The sequence below is a fragment of the Choristoneura fumiferana genome, chromosome 9 (genome assembly GCF_025370935.1).
Source record: "Choristoneura fumiferana chromosome 9, NRCan_CFum_1, whole genome shotgun sequence".
Classification (NCBI taxonomy): Eukaryota; Metazoa; Arthropoda; class Insecta; order Lepidoptera; family Tortricidae; genus Choristoneura; species Choristoneura fumiferana.
Window position 1 is genome coordinate 4,056,328 of NC_133480.1, and position 17,528 is coordinate 4,073,855.

Sequence of the window (17,528 nt, forward strand, 5' to 3'; positions counted from 1 at the left end):
GTTCTAGCGTGAGGTCTCCGAAATGCCAAATCTCATAGTTCTTGGGTGAGCTACGCGGGTTTATTTATACCTAATTAGAATAGTTTTGTGAATATTTTGCATAACCTGAAATTAATTATGGCAATTATGCGATAAGGGGCAATGAATTTCTGTGTTTTGAGACAGTTTTGTTTTTCGAAGATTTTTGTCCTCCCTTTTTTTCCGAACAAAACGGGACTACGCAAGACTGTGGTTTCTCGATATTTTTATGGTACGGTTTTAAGATGTATTCAATATGATTTTAATCTAAACTTTGTTTTCACGCCCGTAATAACAGACTTTGAAAGCCACACTTAAAAACGTAGGGTGTTTTTACTGTACCATCAGCCAAATAAATGGTCTATCATTTTTTAAACAAGTTCCTATCAAATGGATATGTCGCTAAAGTCGAACTTTCAAGTTGACAGACACGTCTATTTGCTTTATTGTTTTGTGACATGCAAACGATTATCAACTTTAGTGTGGTAGACCATATATTTGGCTGATGGTACCTATATCTTGCCCATCTACTGTAACTCTACGTTTCACGCTATTGGTCATTACCTGTGTCTTTGCTCTTGTACTTATAAATTAGTAAAAACTATTTTACTCATTCTACCACAGTATCACACTGGTAGGGGAATGCAGTCCCTCATAGTGTGACATGTAGTCAAGTCTGTCTGCTATCATACGCAGGACGGTGTTGAAACTGCCCCGCAGGGATGTGGCGCGCCCGCGCATGGTCGTAATAACTGGCAGTCAGGAATTTTCAAGATAAACTATCTACCTAGCTAAATAGCAAACTGCTAGCCGTATTCTGTATTTTAAAGTGCATTGTTTGTACTTCAATCTCGGTCGACACGTGGCTTAGAGCCTTATCACACTGGCGATTTACAGGTGAGTTGAAAGCGAAGGAAGCCTGCAATGATGACGCCACGAGTTCACCACGAGCGCGCAACGATTTTGCTTCGAGCGCGGACGCAAATCCAACTATTTTTTCTCAGACATGACATGAAATATTGACATTGTGTGTGTTACAAATAATAGGCCGGGAAGTATCGCGCTGCAGGCGTTGCGGCTCGGCTGCCTGCGCGCGGTCACTCTAGCGACCTGCAAAGTGATTTCATACAACTTTCTCGGCTGCTGGCCGGCAATGCGACCGTCCTTTGTTTCAACACGAGCTCTGCGGCACCGCCGCCAGCACCACTCGCTCCGCAGCCGCCGCGCCAGCAGCCAGCGCGACACGCGCGCACATAACAGGACAGGGCGACGAGACTAGCATCCCGCCAGCTTAATTTCTTGTTTTTTTTAGTTCCGTACCTCAAAACGAAAAAACGGAACCCTTATTGGATCACTTTTTGTCCATCTGTCTGTCTGTCTGTCAAGACCTTTTTTCTCAGGAACGCGTAGGTATCAAGCTGAAATTCATATCAAATCTCAGGTCTACTGTCCAATGGAGCTGTGAAAACGGAACGCTCAGTGCGCGATTCCGACTCGCACTTGGCCCGTTTTTATTTTATTTTATTTCGTCATGTTTGAGAAAAGCACTATTCAAGCCTCGGCCAGAACGTGGGGTTGCCAGCCTCGTATCCCTATCCGCCCTCGCTACGCTCGTGCTATAAGAAGTATGCTGCTCACTCGTTGCGCGCTCGCGGCTTAATAACTTCTTTTTAAATCTCATCGAAATCAATTTAGCCATTTTTACATTAAGCATTCATACATACTCGTGTTTATAATACTTACTTATTTGAGTGGACAGGATAATAACTGTTCCCAATTGGTTAAATAAAACCAAAGATCCATTTCAAAATGCATTTATTATAACATTTTATTTACATTAAGGATATGTATTCACAAACTATTTTTAGTAAATGAACAGATCTATTTATTTATTGTAAAAATTGTTACATTTACCTTAACTAGAAGTTTATATCTAAGCCTTATCCAAAATAATTCAGTGAGATACTCATAAAAACTGGAATCATCTTATATTCAATCTTATAAAATAAGTGAACCAGAATATAGAACGTGACTAAGCCCATGAGGCTAATGAATTAAATAATATGTTATTAAAAATAACAAAATCATAACTGGAGTTACAAACTTCCTCATAAATAAAGCTCTATTCTGTTTTATTTTCAAATTACTTCATGAGTATTCAAACCTGTATAATACGTGAATTGAAAATTATGGGGCTTTATAATTCTATTTTAGACAAATAAACAGCAAGTTGAGAAAAATATATAAATTTAGGCTTTATTTTTAACCAGATAGGAGCCTCAAATTAGCCCAGTCCTATTGCAGTAGTTATTAGTTCTTCTATGTTACTTACGTAGCTTGTGCTACGCGCCGCCTACGCCGTAGAAGCGCGTAGCTTCCTTCGTAGCAATTAAACAATCTATTTGGCCTGGTCTTATAGAACTTACAACGGGAGCAGTCCACCAGGGTTTAGGGTTATTTATCATTGCCACTGATAGTGTCTGTATGTCTTTATTATTTAATCCAATGGTGAAGTCAGATAGAGAATTTTTTGAGTTGTGTGTCGTGTATTTTCGGTCATGTAGGTACTTATAATTTCAGCTGCATTTGATATCATACAAAACGTCGCTACTTTTAAGAAAACTCGCATCTCATAATCGACACTTTTTCTGTCTGAGTGAACTTTATGAACATTGTTTCAAAGATCAATTTTGTTGACGTATTGATTTGAGATACAAGTTTTTTTTAAGTAGTGACGTAAAGTACAGTTTGTGCAACATGGTGACTCAAAATGAGTTGTAAACTAAAAAAACTTTTGTATGAAACAAAATTACGCGACTGAAAATACAATAAATAATATGTGTGTTAACTCTTGTTATAAGTGCTTTATGGATCTAGTCTACTAGAAATAGATCATTCTGTCAGTGTTTAAATGAAATATAACACGCAAAACGAGCGTGAATCATTAATACAAAGGGATTGAGCTCATTCTTGACAGGAGAATTGATATAGTTAGTAATGTGATATTCTGAAACATTGACCACTTTTAACAGGAGTTGGATTTTATTTTTACACATTTTTTTTAACTAATAATTTTTTTAACTGCCAAGTGTTACGCACAAAAATGTTAAAATGTTAAAACACATATGTATTCGAAACATGACGTCCCCACGTGTTTCAAGTTTTGAACGAACGTGGTTAGAAATCGATGGTTTATTCCTCATGTGACACTTTTACGATTCGCAACACCATAATTTGTTAAGACTTGGTGAATATACCACAAAAACTAAAGAACGTCTTAACGGTTGTTAAAGTTTTTGTGGTAACACAGGTGAACACAACAGTTAGACTACGTCTCATCATCATCGTCATTCCAGCCTATATACGTCCCACTGCTGGGCACAGGCCTCCTCTCAGAATGAGAGGGCCTGGGCCGTAGTTCCCACGCGGGCCCAGTGCGGATTGGAAACTTCACACAAACCATCGAGACTCTAGGTCCTTGGGGTAAGGGTGCGCTGGAGCTACACAGGGAGCTCAGCAATAGGTTAAGGGAGGCAACAGGCAGCCCTCGCGCCGACGACTTTCTCGCGCAAAGAATCGCAATCGCAGTTTAACGCGTTAATGCTGCCTGCGTGATGGGCACCATGCACCCCTTTCTTTTTCAAATAAAGTTTTAGTTTTAGTTATTTTAATTAAATACTAGTTTTAGTCCTATGGATATTTTGTATTTTCTTAATACTTCTTATTAAATGATTTCTTTATTTGCAGGTTTCCTCGCGATGTTTTCTTTCATCGTAAAGCATAAGATTACATCTATTTGTATTTTTTATTTGTTAAACTCATTTAACGTTCATTCATGAAATAAGTAGAAACAAAATCATATAGCAACATCAGGGCTATGGCTATGACACTATTATGCTTTAAAATAGTTAAGCAAGATTCGAAAATAAAAACGGTAGTTTTTAAGCAATATAAAAGCCATAAAACCTGCTTTAAGCACTTTATTATTAATATTTGTTAGCATCTGTTTGCATCCCAATAACAATGTAACAGATGCTTCACTTTATTTATCATCCATATTCCGCAAATAAACTAAAAATTTGTAGCAATAAAAATGCACTGGCCGTACATACAATATACTCCGCGTCGCCAATAAATAGTACACAAAATCCTGCGTCCTGAAATTTTAATGCTTATTTATTTGCACGTGTCGAATCGGTTGCCGGGCGAATGGGAACGACGCCAACCGAATATTTTCCAGTTTAGTAAAATAAAAATGCTTTTTTTGCCATCCATCATTCTTATCATTTCAATACACTCATTCACGCTGGCACGCAGGCATAATATTAAAATCTTACGGTAGGAAATATTTAGTAAAAAATCGTCTACAGTTTTTTGTAGAAGATTTTTTCCATGGAAATAATTTTCTAACCGTTTGAAGTCGGTGCCTCAGCTAGAGCTAGCAGCAAAGTGGCTATTGGGAGAGCCAAATAAACCCCGACGTTGTTTGAGTGGGGAAATTGATCACGATAATTGCAGGACAATATATGACTAAAGCCACTAAGATCAACTAATAAGATCTCTAGTGCTCCCCATATTTCTATACGTTGTCAAAACATGGATAGTCAGAACGCGAGAGGTAAAGAAAGATACGCTTTTGAGATGTATTGGAGACGTATGCTTCGCGTGTCCAACCAACCAACTTGTCCATGCCTGAAGAACTGCGGGTGAAAGTGTAGCTGTCATCCATAGTGAGATCTCGTGTCCTCCGATATTTAATCCGATAATTCGACGTGTGGAGCACTCTATAAAGCGACTTGTAGTGCAAGGAAGGGTCGATGGCAAAAGATGAAGAGAACGTTCTTCTATGCTCTGGACTGGAGAGCTCTAATAATATGATAAGGAAAACCTTGGCATCAGAACTGACAGCTGCCATTGATTTTTATAGCTTGAATTGTAAGATAATAAGTATCACAAATAAGCCAAGATTTGCCGTACTATTGCCAAGACAAACGGCGTAGAGTTATTCGACGACTGCTCTATCAAAAGTACCTGACAAAGAAGAATTTAAATCCTTTTGCTAACATAGTACGAGAAGTCTTTTTTGCAACTAACAAACGGATCGCCGTGTCTGAAACAAAGATATTTTATTTTATTTTTTAGCGAAGCGTGACAGTACCTGTCTTATACGAGTATCACTGTATTCAGTACGACAAAATTCCAATCCGTACTCAACCTTGCTCGCTTACACATAGAAGCTATTCTCAAGTGGTGAATAGAAAATTTAGATTGATTGAAGTTAGATACTTTGTAGCATGGATGGGGAACCGAAGAATGGAACTGCATTATAACTTGGTTAAACATTCCTGGCGTAAAATATATAGAGGAGTTAGTTGTTTATGCGAACGTATTCTCTTTTGTGTCGCATTCACGTATTTTATAACTTTAGCTGTTGCAGTGTACTTTGAGCTTCTCTACTATTTGAGTATATTTCAAAGTTCGTAAATGTACATTTAGTTAATAGGCTCAGAGTTGTTCAGCGAGCTATGCGAAAAGAGCTATGCTAGGGGTTTCTCTGCGGGTTCGAATCAGAAATGAGGAGATACGTAGAAGGTGGGTTGAGGCCGAAAAGTTCTCGAAATTAAGAACTTTTCTCGTATCGCCAAGCGCAGCGTAGGACGTCCATCAACAATATGGACGGATGAACTGGTTCAGGATAGATACAGGCCGTTTCCAACCAAAGCAGCTGGAGGTATATGAGGGAGGCCTATGTTTTAAAGTTAGCATCTAGTGTGGTGATCGTGATAGTTGATTCCTAGTGACATAAGTAGTTAAATTGATTTATGTGGAAGTGGGTGGGTTTCTGAATGAAAACACATATTTTCCGCACAGACGCAGCTGTTTTGCATCTCCGTAAAGTCCCGCCTGAGTCAATTAAGTAGGTATCGAAAACTGATCATGAAATATTATATAAACCCTAAAACAAAAAATAATGCTATTATATTTTGATGATATTTACTATTATATTATAATTACAAATATTAAGTGATTTCAAAATCAAAGTTCTAGCCATGATCAGTGTAATAAGTATTTGTAAAACCAAGCAACTAAAACTAATAAGTACTTAGCTAAAAGTGTGTTCTGTTGGTCTATTGGAATTTACGGCGCGATTATACAGTCAACAGTCTGACAAAAAAGGCGAGCAGTGGACAAAAGATGAACTAATTTCATAAAAATTGTGGAAACCTCTGTTCAGAATCGAGTTGTTACTGCACTCGGAGTGTTTGTACTAACCGTTAAGATAAAGGCAGCATTCTGATGTTCGCGACCGCAACCGGTGACCACGCCACACGACCGCGACGATACAATGTAATACAATACAATAACTCTTTATTGCACACGGACACATAGCAAGCACGACCATTGTTTATATGTTAAAAGCGCCTCGCAAACTCGCAACTAAGTTATTCTAATGCCCACCTTAAACTGAAAGTGGAGCGGACGTATGGGGAGTCTCTTTAACTCACAATGGAGAACTGCACAGACGAGCTTCGACTGAATGATAAGTAATTAAGTAATACTCTTTTTATTCCGTTCCACTCAGTCTGTTACCTACATATCCGCTCATTAGGTTCCCTTTTTTAATGGAAGGCGGATATAAGAACCTAAGACCATTTTCTATTTTGACTACTCATCCCAGAGGCCCCATCCTCTCGCTTTGCTGATACCTATTGCTATGAAATAGTAGATTGTACAACAAGAGCATAAATCGATACATTTTACCCGAGGCGTTCATATGGATAGACACGTCGAGGGGAAAATGGGTTAAATGATCGAGCTCTACACTCTGCTTTTCACTTCAATGGCGAGGAAATGCAATAGCAACAGTGGAAACAACGATTGACTTTCTATTAACCTTTTATTTTTTATGCATTATTATAATCATTCCATTATTTTAATTTTACTGATTTATTATGATTGATTTGATTGATTTTTAGTTTTATATAAATTAATAAATAAATATATAGAAACTTTTTTGTTTGTGGCCGTTGACACCTGATTACCTTGGTCTTGAGTTGGTATTAGACGAAGATTTTGTTTTATGCACTAGAGCATAAAAAGTCATTTTATGTCGCCTAGATACAGCATAAACACGAACTTTACGAGCATGAGAAGTGAAAAAATATTTTGTGCCCGTGTCACAAACCACCTGACTCCTAATAATCAGATACTGAGCGATCCTAAGTTCTAAGTTGGTTCAGAGTTCTTCGTAATGTACCACACCCTTAAAAATTTCGCACACAGCGACCACCGTGCTCACCACTTACAAAGAACGTAAGATGCGGAACGCGGAACACTGGAATGCCCTCTATATGCGTGGGCTCTTGAGTATTGGCTCGCGCGAACTAGGTCGCGGTCGCGAGTCGCGGTCGTAGGTACTGACGATCGACACTTGCTAATTTCAGTACTAAACACTGCCCTCTTTTTATCAGACTGTTGACGATCGCGTTATAGGCCGGTGGTCTACACGAATATGAAGTGGGGGTTGGTACAGCAGTGGCTACGCTTGTCGGGGCTTCCGGCACGCTGCCACTTGCCACGGCAGTGCGGGGCCACGAGGGCGTAGAATCGCGTCGTGTGTCCCGCCACGCCGTGTCCGCCGCACCGCCATTTTAGATCGCGTCGTAACGCTGCTGCTTCACAAAGGACGCACACCTTTTCTCCTAGAAACAAATTAGTTTGGTTATTGTCGTCACTGATGATAAAGAGGTCTGCAGCAATTGGTAAAATGCCTTGTTAATTTTTATGACAGTTGACACATAAGAGGGTACATTTGAGTTCACATGCACAATGTCAGTCTTCAGGCCAGCGAAAGCTGTCCACACATTTTTTACGAAACTTTAATCTGGTAGAGACTATGATGTAATCAAGGGATAAAGACTAATTTCCCGCTATTTTATGAAAGACAAAGCCAAGTCTTGTCAAACTAATAAATAAGAATATTTAAATCGAATAATTTTCATTGCCAAAATGATTTTTTTCTTTGGCAGCAATATTGCTTAATGCGTATTATAGCACAGTTACCTACCTCGAAAAAACAAGATAAGGACGCATTCATAAATTACGTAAAAATATGGATTTTTAACCTCCATCCCCTGTCGCATTTTATCTTACTTTAAATCCCCCTCCATGACGTTATTTCTGAAAGGTCCCTAATGATTATGTTCAGTCGAGGGCATACATATTTATACAGTCATAGCATCAAATGTAGGGCAAACTTTGCCTTTTCGTGATACTTGGAAATCGTTGATACTGCATTATAAACTGCGCTGAGCTCATAATGGCGAAATGCAAGCAATTTAAAATCGCTGCGAACCAACCTAATTGCAAGCACCAAAACTGACAGCCGCAATTGATTTTATAGCTTGCATTTCCTCAGAGTGAGACATGTGTATAAGATAATAAAGTAGTATCACTGAATTACTAAGTAATTTATTACATTAACATCTTGTGTAGACGAGTTTTCATGACAGTGGCATACCTTCCCGCAGAGCCTTGTAGTCAGAGTCCATGTGGCAGGCTTTGACACCTTAGTGACTTGGAACTCTACGCATACCTGAAACAATTTCCGGTCAGTTCAATAAACATATTATATCAGAACTTGAATTGATAACGGAGTGACATATATTTCAAATCTCGTAGCGTCTCGTTCGCTACGCTCAAATCGTAACCTGCGCCACTCGCCTTTTTGACCCTCTTGTACAACTTTTGCATACGATTGGTCTGTATCTAATATAATATCATTGTTTCAAACGTTTAAAAAAAAAACAACCATCAGTGGCCGCAAAATACAATAAATAACGCCTAACCTTTGTCACAGCTAAGCGAAATATTAATATTAGACGCGGCCGAATACTGGCAAATATTTGTAAAAGGCCATTTTCATAGTGAAAGGCGACCTTTCGCGAATTTCCGGCTTTTGTGCGGTAAAGACATGTTGCTCATTAAAGTACCATTGTGTTTAGTTTGATAACAGACGAATTTCGCTTCGAATCAAATTAAAACGTGATAATGTTAGCAGGCCTATTGTGACGTACTTTGCTAATACGTTGCCTTAGTTACAAATCAATTCTGAATGTCACTAAAAAACATTGGTTGTGTGAATAAGTAATTCTTTTCCTAAAATATATATAATTGGCTCTACAATCTTTGCTTCTTATTAATTCCATAACATCTGGCGACCGTGACTTAAAAATAAAACCCGAACATGGATTTGAAACGGAAGCGTACCCAATGTAGGAGAGAATTCACCATCCTTGCCGACAAAATAGAAAAGGCCATTGAAGGCAAAGAAGATACTGCCGGCCAAATTTTTGAGTTATTGTCGGAAACTGCTTCAGAACTCTTTGAGGTAGAAGCGGCAGTAAGGGACCAGTGGTGCGCGGCTGAGGACTTCGACGAAGCTCTTTTTGAAGCAGACCAAGATAAGTCCATGTTATACAAATTACGTTGGCACAAGGTCAAGTCGATGTGCTCTAAAACCCTACCGCGCACAAATAGTGCATCTTCATTATTGTCAGCGGAATCGAGTCAGAAGCCCACAACGGGCAAGCAACGTCTGCCTACATTGCCAAAGTTGGAGCTCGTCAAGTTCGATGGCAACATAAAGTCCTGGCTGCAGTTCTGGGGACAATTTAAGAAGATAGACGAAGACGCCCACATTGACGCTTGCGACAAGTTTCAATATCTTCTCCAGTCCATGACCGTGAACAGCGCCGCGCGACAGCTCGTCGAAAGTTACCCACCTTCTGCGGGAAATTATAAAAAGGCAGTCGAAGCTTTAAAGGCTAGATTTGCACGAGATGACGTCCTCATCGAAACGTATGTCAGAGGATTGCTTGCATTGACGCAGAAAAAAGGAGCTGCAAATAATTTAACAGCACTTTACGATAACCTCCAGACGCATCTTCAAGCACTAGAAACACTCGGCGTGACAACTGACAAGTATGCCATCATGCTCTTTCCCATGATCGAGTCTGCTTTGCCGGAAGAAATTCTTCGTGCCTGGCATCGCACTCAACCGGAAACCAGAAATCTGTCCAAATTAATGCTGTTTTTGAGACAAGAAGTGGAGTCGGCGGAAAGAATACAACTAGCAAGGCGAGACTACAATGACGTATCCCTAGTTGAACCCATGCCACCCACCGCCTGCTTCGTAACGGAGTTGAAAACAAGACAAGGATGGAAGGAAAAACGGTTCATCATGTGTGTGGTGTGACAAAGATACTCATTCTGCCGTAGAGTGTCATAAGGCGGCTAAGATGACGCTGAAAGAACGTCTAGAGTACATCAAAAGCAAGAAAGCGTGCTCAATTTGCTTAAAAAGCAATCATATTACAAAAAAATGTAAGAGTTTTCCCAAATGCCTGTTCTGTCAAAAAAGGCACTTTACAATCATGTGCACAGAATTAGCGGCGAAGAACACCAACGATACTCAGGAAAAACAGCAAGAGCATAGTAACTTGTCATGCCATACAAAGTCTGCATCATCAACAACGTTGCTACAAACTGTTGTCGTGAAGATTGTGCATGACAAGAAAGAGATGCCGATACGAGCTCTTATCGATAGTGGTGCCCAGCGATCGTACATAACAAAGGATTTAGTCAAAAAACTTGGACTGAAATCTACAAAAAAGGAGGTTCTAACACATAGTTTGTTCGGCGGGATCGAGACGAAAAAAGAGACGTGTCATGTGTATGACATTTCCGTCAAAAATCTCGACGAAAATTTTTATATGAATTTATGTGTTTTAGATAAAGATGTAATTTGTAGTTTTTTACCAAAGTTAAAATGTAACGTATTACTTGGGCAACTGCGTCAACGCGGCATCGTACTAAATGACTGTACGGACTCTCCTGACGACGTAAGTTTACTCATTGGTGCTGACTATTCTGGCTCACTTTTTACGACAGACTTTGTACAGCTTGAAAACAATTTGACGGCTATAAAGACGACTATGGGTTGGACTATACAAGGCCCCGTTACGGGAGTTCAAGGTTCCATGACAAACGTGACCACTACACTTCATAGCCTAACAAGTCTTGACATTTCAGATTTGTGGAGTCTGGAAGCTTTAGGCATTAGGGATCCTGCAGAACAAACACTTAAGTCGACTCGCGATATGGAGGTCATTAAGGCTTTCGAAGAAAATGTTCATATCAACACAGAAGGCAGGTATGAAGTCTGTTTGCCATGGCGAGACGTCCCACGTCCACAAACGAACTACGACCTCGCTAAGAAAAGATTAGATTCTACTATGAGTCGCCTCAAACATTTAGGTAAGATCGATAATTACGATAAAGTATTCCGTGAATGGTTGCAGTTAAATATAATCGAAGTAGCACCAGATCAGTCTATCCAAGGCCATTACATGGCGCACCACCCGGTCATAAAGGAGTCTAGTTTGACTACTAAGTTACGTCCGGTTTTTGATGCGTCAGCCAAGGATCGAAACGGAATTTCTTTAAATTCGTGTTTAGAAAAAGGTGTCAATCTTCTCGAAAAAATTCCTAATCTTTTGATAAATTTCAGGAGGAGCAAAATTGGTGTGACTGCTGACATAGCGAAGGCATTCCTTCAAATTTCGATTGTCCCGGAAGATCGTGATTATCTGCGGTTTCTATGGTGGTCCACTGATGATGAAGGAAACAGAGCGCTAGTTACTTATCGTCATAGACGAGTTGTATTTGGAGTAACGTCGAGCCCATTTCATCTAGTAGCTACAATCAACCATCACTTGGACAACTGCACAGATAATTTGAAAGAGACAGCGATAAAGTTGAAGAAATCGTTTTACGTGGATAACTGTGTCACAAGCCTTGAATCAGAGGAAGAGCTGGAAAAGTTCATTCGTGAATCGAAAGACGTAATGATGAATGGTATGTTTGATCTACGAGGTTGGATTTCAAGTCCTATAATGGTGGATAATAATGTTGAAAATACCTCGATATTGGGAATAACGTGGAATGTCAAAACAGATAGCTTACATTGTAGTGTTGATTTCAAAAATATAAGCGAAAAGCTAACGAAACGAACGCTATTGTCAATTGCTCAAAGGGTTTTCGATCCAATAGGTGTTACCTGCCCGACTACAATTGTTCCAAAGATGATAATACAAAAGTCATGGTGTAGAAAACTTACCTGGGACGAAGAATTACCCGAAGAATTGGCTAAAGAATTTAAGAAATGGTTAGACCAAGCTTACCTTATAAATGATTGTATAATTCCCAGGCGTCTTACGCGTGCTCCCATAAAAGAGTGTGAAACCACTTTGCACGTATTTTGTGATGCAAGTAAGGAAGCTTATTCAGCCTGCATTTACCTGCGAAGTAAACTTGGTGAGCAAGTTAACCTGAGTCTTGTGCTAGCAAAAGCAAGGGTAACGCCGGTGAAGCAAATTACTATTCCGAGACTACAGTTGATTGCTGCGACGCTGGCTAGTAGACTTGCAGTTACTGCGATCGAATCACTAGCGATAGCGAACTGCTCTGTGTATTATTGGTCAGACTCTAGCGTCGTACTAACTTGGATTAAAGGCGACGGCCCGTGGAGCGTGTTTGTCAATAATCGGGTGAAGGAGATCAAAACCATGACTTCCACCACTGCCTGGAGACATGTACCTGGTCATTTAAATCCCGCAGACTTACCTTCCAGAGGTGTGAACCCTAAAGGTTTCCTCGAAAGTCGTTGGTGGGAAGGCCCGTCGTGGTTGTTGTTAGACGAACATAGTTGGCCAACTACAGACTTCACTGTCAACTCCACAGCGGTCGAAGACGAACGGAAGAAAACTGGTACCGTTGCGATGCTTATACAAGAAGAATCTATTTTAGACAGGTTCACATATTTCTCAAGTTACATTAAAATTGTCAGAATGATATGCTGGATGTTGCGTTTAAAGAAAAAATCAGTTACCAGAGAATTGACATATGATGAGTTTGAATACGCAGAGAATGTACTCGTAAGGTTGATTCAACAAAAACACAAAGACTGTTTACTTAGCAATAAAAAATTACAAACCTTTATTGACGACAAAAATATATTACGTTTAAACACAAAACTGTCATTGGGAACTGAAAATTACAATTTTAAGTTTCCCATAGTGCTACCAGGCTCAGAGACGATTGTCAGGCGTCTTGTCGAATGGCGTCACATCGAGCTGAAACACGCTGGAACCCAAACGTTGCTCAATAGCCTACGTCAAACCTATTGGATTGTTGGGATTAGAAAATTAATTCGTAACGTCATACATCTATGCATAAGGTGTAAGAGATTTAAAACAAAACGTTGCGAAGCGCCCACTGGCGTATTACCTGTAGAACGTATGGAGGCTAACACAGCGTTTCAATTCTCGGGTGTGGATTTGGCGGGCCCTTTAGTTCTTCGCTCTGGAACCAAGGCGTGGATAGTATTGTTTACGTGCGCCACGTACCGTGCAGTACATTTAGAAGTGGTAGAGACATTGTCTACAGGAGATTTTTTGATGGCGTTAAGACGTTTTATCGCACGGCGAGGCAGAATAGAACAGTTGTTTAGCGATAATGCTACTAACTTCCGAGGACTTGACAATGCGTTTGGAACCCTGGATTGGGATGAAATTCAACGATTCTCTTCTATTACCAGAATCAAATGGAATTTCTTGCCTCCGGCTGCGCCGTGGTGGGGAGGGTTCTATGAGAGAATTATTGGTTTTTTGAAACAAATCCTGCGCAGGGTCCTAGGGAAGGCCTCGCTCACACTAGTTGAGTTGCAGACTGTACTCTGTGATTGCGAGGCAGTAATAAACAGCAGGCCCCTCACATATGTAGGCAATCAAAAGGAGCTACAGCCGTTGACACCTGCAATGTTCACCCAGCCACTGCCGTCTCAACCTGTAGCAGATTTGGATGAAGTAGATGGAAACATTTTAAACATGAGACATCGATACTGTCAAAATCTACGAAAAGATTTGCGAAAACGATTTAAAGATGAGTATATCAGCGCACTTATACAAAAACGCGACAAAATGAGTCAAGTCCCAATTCAAATAGGTGACATCGTTTTATTAGAGACAGAAAACAAGCGGGTGACGTGGCCACTGGCAGTCATCGAAGACCTGTTTCCTGGCGCCGATGGTGTCGCACGAGTAGCGCAGGTACGGACCGCGGCTGGAAAGCGTATCAGGCCAGTACAACGACTTTTCCCTCTAGAAATACGAAACGAAGACTCTACTGTTGACACAACTCGAACGGTGACTGATACCAACGACTCGACTGACGTTCCTTACACTCGACCGAGACGAGAAATTAAGTTGCCACAGCACTTGTTCGACTTTGTACTAAATTGAATTTGACTTGGGTAGCCTCCGGCTTTCCTCGCCCGGGAGTGTGACGTACTTTGCTAATACGTTGCCTTAGTTACAAATCAATTCTGAATGTCACTAAAAAACATTGGTTGTGTGAATAAGTAATTCTTTTCCTAAAATATATATAACTAGCTTTGCCCGCGACTTCGTCCGCGTGGAATAGTAACTTTGGAAAGTGTTTAAGTTATTTAGGGTACCTATTCTGCCAATAATAGCACATAGAAACCTCTACGGTTTACTGAAAATAAGCTATTTTAATACATGCTTTATATCTAAACAATTTTTTTTTTGTTCTTCCATTCGTTCTAAAACATAAATATTTTGCGGGTAGCCATATTTTAGCAATACGACGTGTATTCTACCCTGCCAACACAAAAGGACTAATTCTTCATAGTGAACTCTTGACATCTTACGTCCTTTATTGTAAGTTAGGAGGGTAGGATTATAATTAAGACGTCATTCTTACTAAGCATAGCTACACATTTTTCCGATAAGTATAATTACTTATAGTAAATTTGTTTGGAATTCCTTAAGAACTTTCATCCCCATATTTTCAAGTATGAAAAATGTCGAAATGTGAAAAGAGCCGGAACAAATGTTTTTTAGGGTTCCGTACCTCAAAAGGAAAAAAATGGAACCCTTAGACCCTATATCCCGTAAACGCGCGGAGTATGTATCGAGTTGAAATTAAAACCCTAAACTCAGGTCAATAGTCCCGGAAGCTGTGAAAAAATCGAACTTCTAAGTTAACGCAATAAAAAGCTACAGTCATTAAAAAAGTGTTTCCATACAAATCGCCTTAACTGAAAAAGGTTTAGGGTACTTCCGGCTGTCCTAGAAACTTGGAATTTTGTATAAAGGTAGCTCTATTAGCAATTTTTTTTCCTAACACTGGATATTCATTCATAAATACCTACGTACGGAACCCTTGATGCGCGAGTCTGAGTCGAATTTAACCAGTTTTTTTTGTTCTTATCGAATACCTAAACATAAAGATTCATCGATTTATCTGTGATAATGACGACGTTCCATATAAGTTTTCATCCCCTATTTCATCCCCTCGCAGGTAAAATTTTCAAAAACGCTTGAACAAATATCTATTTTATTTTTATAAGTGCCCAAATGCAAAGTTTCATAAAGTACAATCGATTTATATTCGACAATGACGACCTTCATGTAAACTTTCATCCCCTATTTCACCCTCACACAGGAAGAATTTTAAAAAACGCGCGAACAAATATCTATTTATCTCTTATCACGTGCCCAAATGCCAAGTTTCACAAAGAACCATCGATTTATCTTCGACAATGACGATCTTTATATATAAACTTTCATCCCTATTTCACCCCCATACAGGAAGAATTTAAAAAACGCGCGAGCAAAATGTCTATTTATCTCTTAATCACGTGCCGAAATGGCAAGTTTAATAAAGACTCATCGATTTATCTTCGATAATGACGACCTTCCATATGAACTTTCATCCCCTATTTCATCCCCCACAGGTCGAATTTTCAAAAAAGCTCTTACAAATACCGACTTATTTTTTATTAAGTTCCTAAATGCCAAGTTTCATGGTTTTATCTTCGACAGCGACGAACTTCCACCATATAAACTTTCATCCCTATTTCAACCCTTAAAGCCTCTTTTCGCGATAAAACATAGCCTATGTTCTTTCCCATGGTCTATTCTATCTCTGTACCAAATTTCATCCAAATCGGTTCAGCGGTTTTGGCGTGAAAGCGTAACAGACAGACAGACAGACAGACAGACAGACAGACAGAGTTACTTTCGCATTTATAATATTAGTATGGATTGGCTCTACAATCTTTGCTTCTTATTAATTCCATAACACCTATACTGCGAAGTGCAAAATTCGAACTTCGTATGTTGCCGTCCCGCTGACGTTAATATTATTTACTACGAGAGTGAGAGGGTTGGTACTATACGAAGTTCGATTTTCAAAATTCGTAGTAGCCCCACTGTTAGCCTGGCGTTCGTAGGCTTGTATTTGATAATTGGACATTTCTATCTACCTGAGTTTATATCTCTCCGCTTTCAACAAAATTAGGGAGGTAGACTCAGTCCATGATTCAGAGCTGTAAAACCTATCTCCAGATGTTTCCCCAAAATATTGTATGGATGTGTCCGTTTTGTTACGAATTTATCTTAATAATTTTCGTGAATCTTTAAGCCGAGTTTAGACTTGCAAGAAAATCGTGGAAGTTGCGAGGCTGTAAAGCCAACGAGTTTGTAGTGGACAATCGAGCGCCGTAATGTAATGCAACTTGCACGATTTTTCTCGCAAGTCTAAACGCTTTAGATCTCGAATTTAGGCTAATAGGCTCTCGAATAAGCTAGGGCTAATAATTAGATAATAAGAAAATATTTGACACGTATTTTTTATTTTGTCCATTTAATAAAGAATGATGATGATGAAGGTAAAGTTCACAGGTCACAGGCTCCTACTCCCGAACCTAGACGCGCTTCATGTTTGTATTTTTTATTTGATTGACAAAAAAAATCTAACCGACGGACTAAATAAAATATTTTTTACACCTCTCATTCAGAAAAATAACCTTTCCTCCCTGACGTGACGGGTCAAAGTGCAACTTTTCTGTTCAAAGCTTTTCTAAGCGTTTTTTTGGAAAATGCAATCTTTTGATGTTAATAATTGTAAAACCACGCCATTTTTCTGGTTGATCTTTAACTATATTATTTAGATTAGTTTTATTTCTTTGAAATTACTATGGTTTTTTAGATGTTTATAGTCAACGGCCGTTATGAAGTAATTCCTGACACATTAATTTTGACAATATGAATCATAGACAAAAACGCAATGCTTACTTGTTGCGCGCGACGGAGTAGTAAGTATATAGCATTTTTTTTTCAATGGTTGACATTAACATTAATCAGGAACTTCGTAGTTGTGCAATGTGTCAGGATTGACTGCTTCGCGGCCGGGCACTATAGTTACTGTTAAACTGTGCGATTGTGCGAGATACGTCCAGCGCTCATACCCTGATGCGGCCTTAGGAGGTGGCGAACAGGGGAATCGCCCGGGGCCCCGGGGCCTCGCTCTTGCAGGGGCCTCGCGAAAAACCCGAGCAAATTTAAAAAAAAAAGATTAGA

At 39.6% G+C, this 17,528-nt stretch overlaps 2 protein-coding genes across 2 annotated transcripts in view; one reads left to right on the plus strand and one right to left on the minus strand.

Annotated features, from left to right (window-relative positions):
- Positions 1-5,987: 5,987 nt before the first annotated feature.
- LOC141431009 (somatomedin-B and thrombospondin type-1 domain-containing protein-like) overlaps positions 5,988-17,528 on the minus strand; it is a 106,072-nt gene continuing 94,531 nt past the window's right edge. Inside the window, 3 exon segments of the mRNA XM_074091940.1 lie at positions 5,988-7,721; positions 8,540-8,584; positions 8,587-8,614. Coding sequence (XP_073948041.1) covers positions 7,522-7,721; positions 8,540-8,584; positions 8,587-8,614 — 273 coding nt within the window. The 3' untranslated portion in view covers positions 5,988-7,521.
- On the plus strand, positions 9,086-12,530 carry LOC141431001 (uncharacterized; the record flags this gene model as incomplete). Its single annotated transcript, XM_074091931.1, is given in 2 exon segments — positions 9,086-11,337; positions 11,591-12,530. A coding segment is annotated over 1 exon segment (1,011 nt). The 3' UTR covers positions 10,277-11,337; positions 11,591-12,530.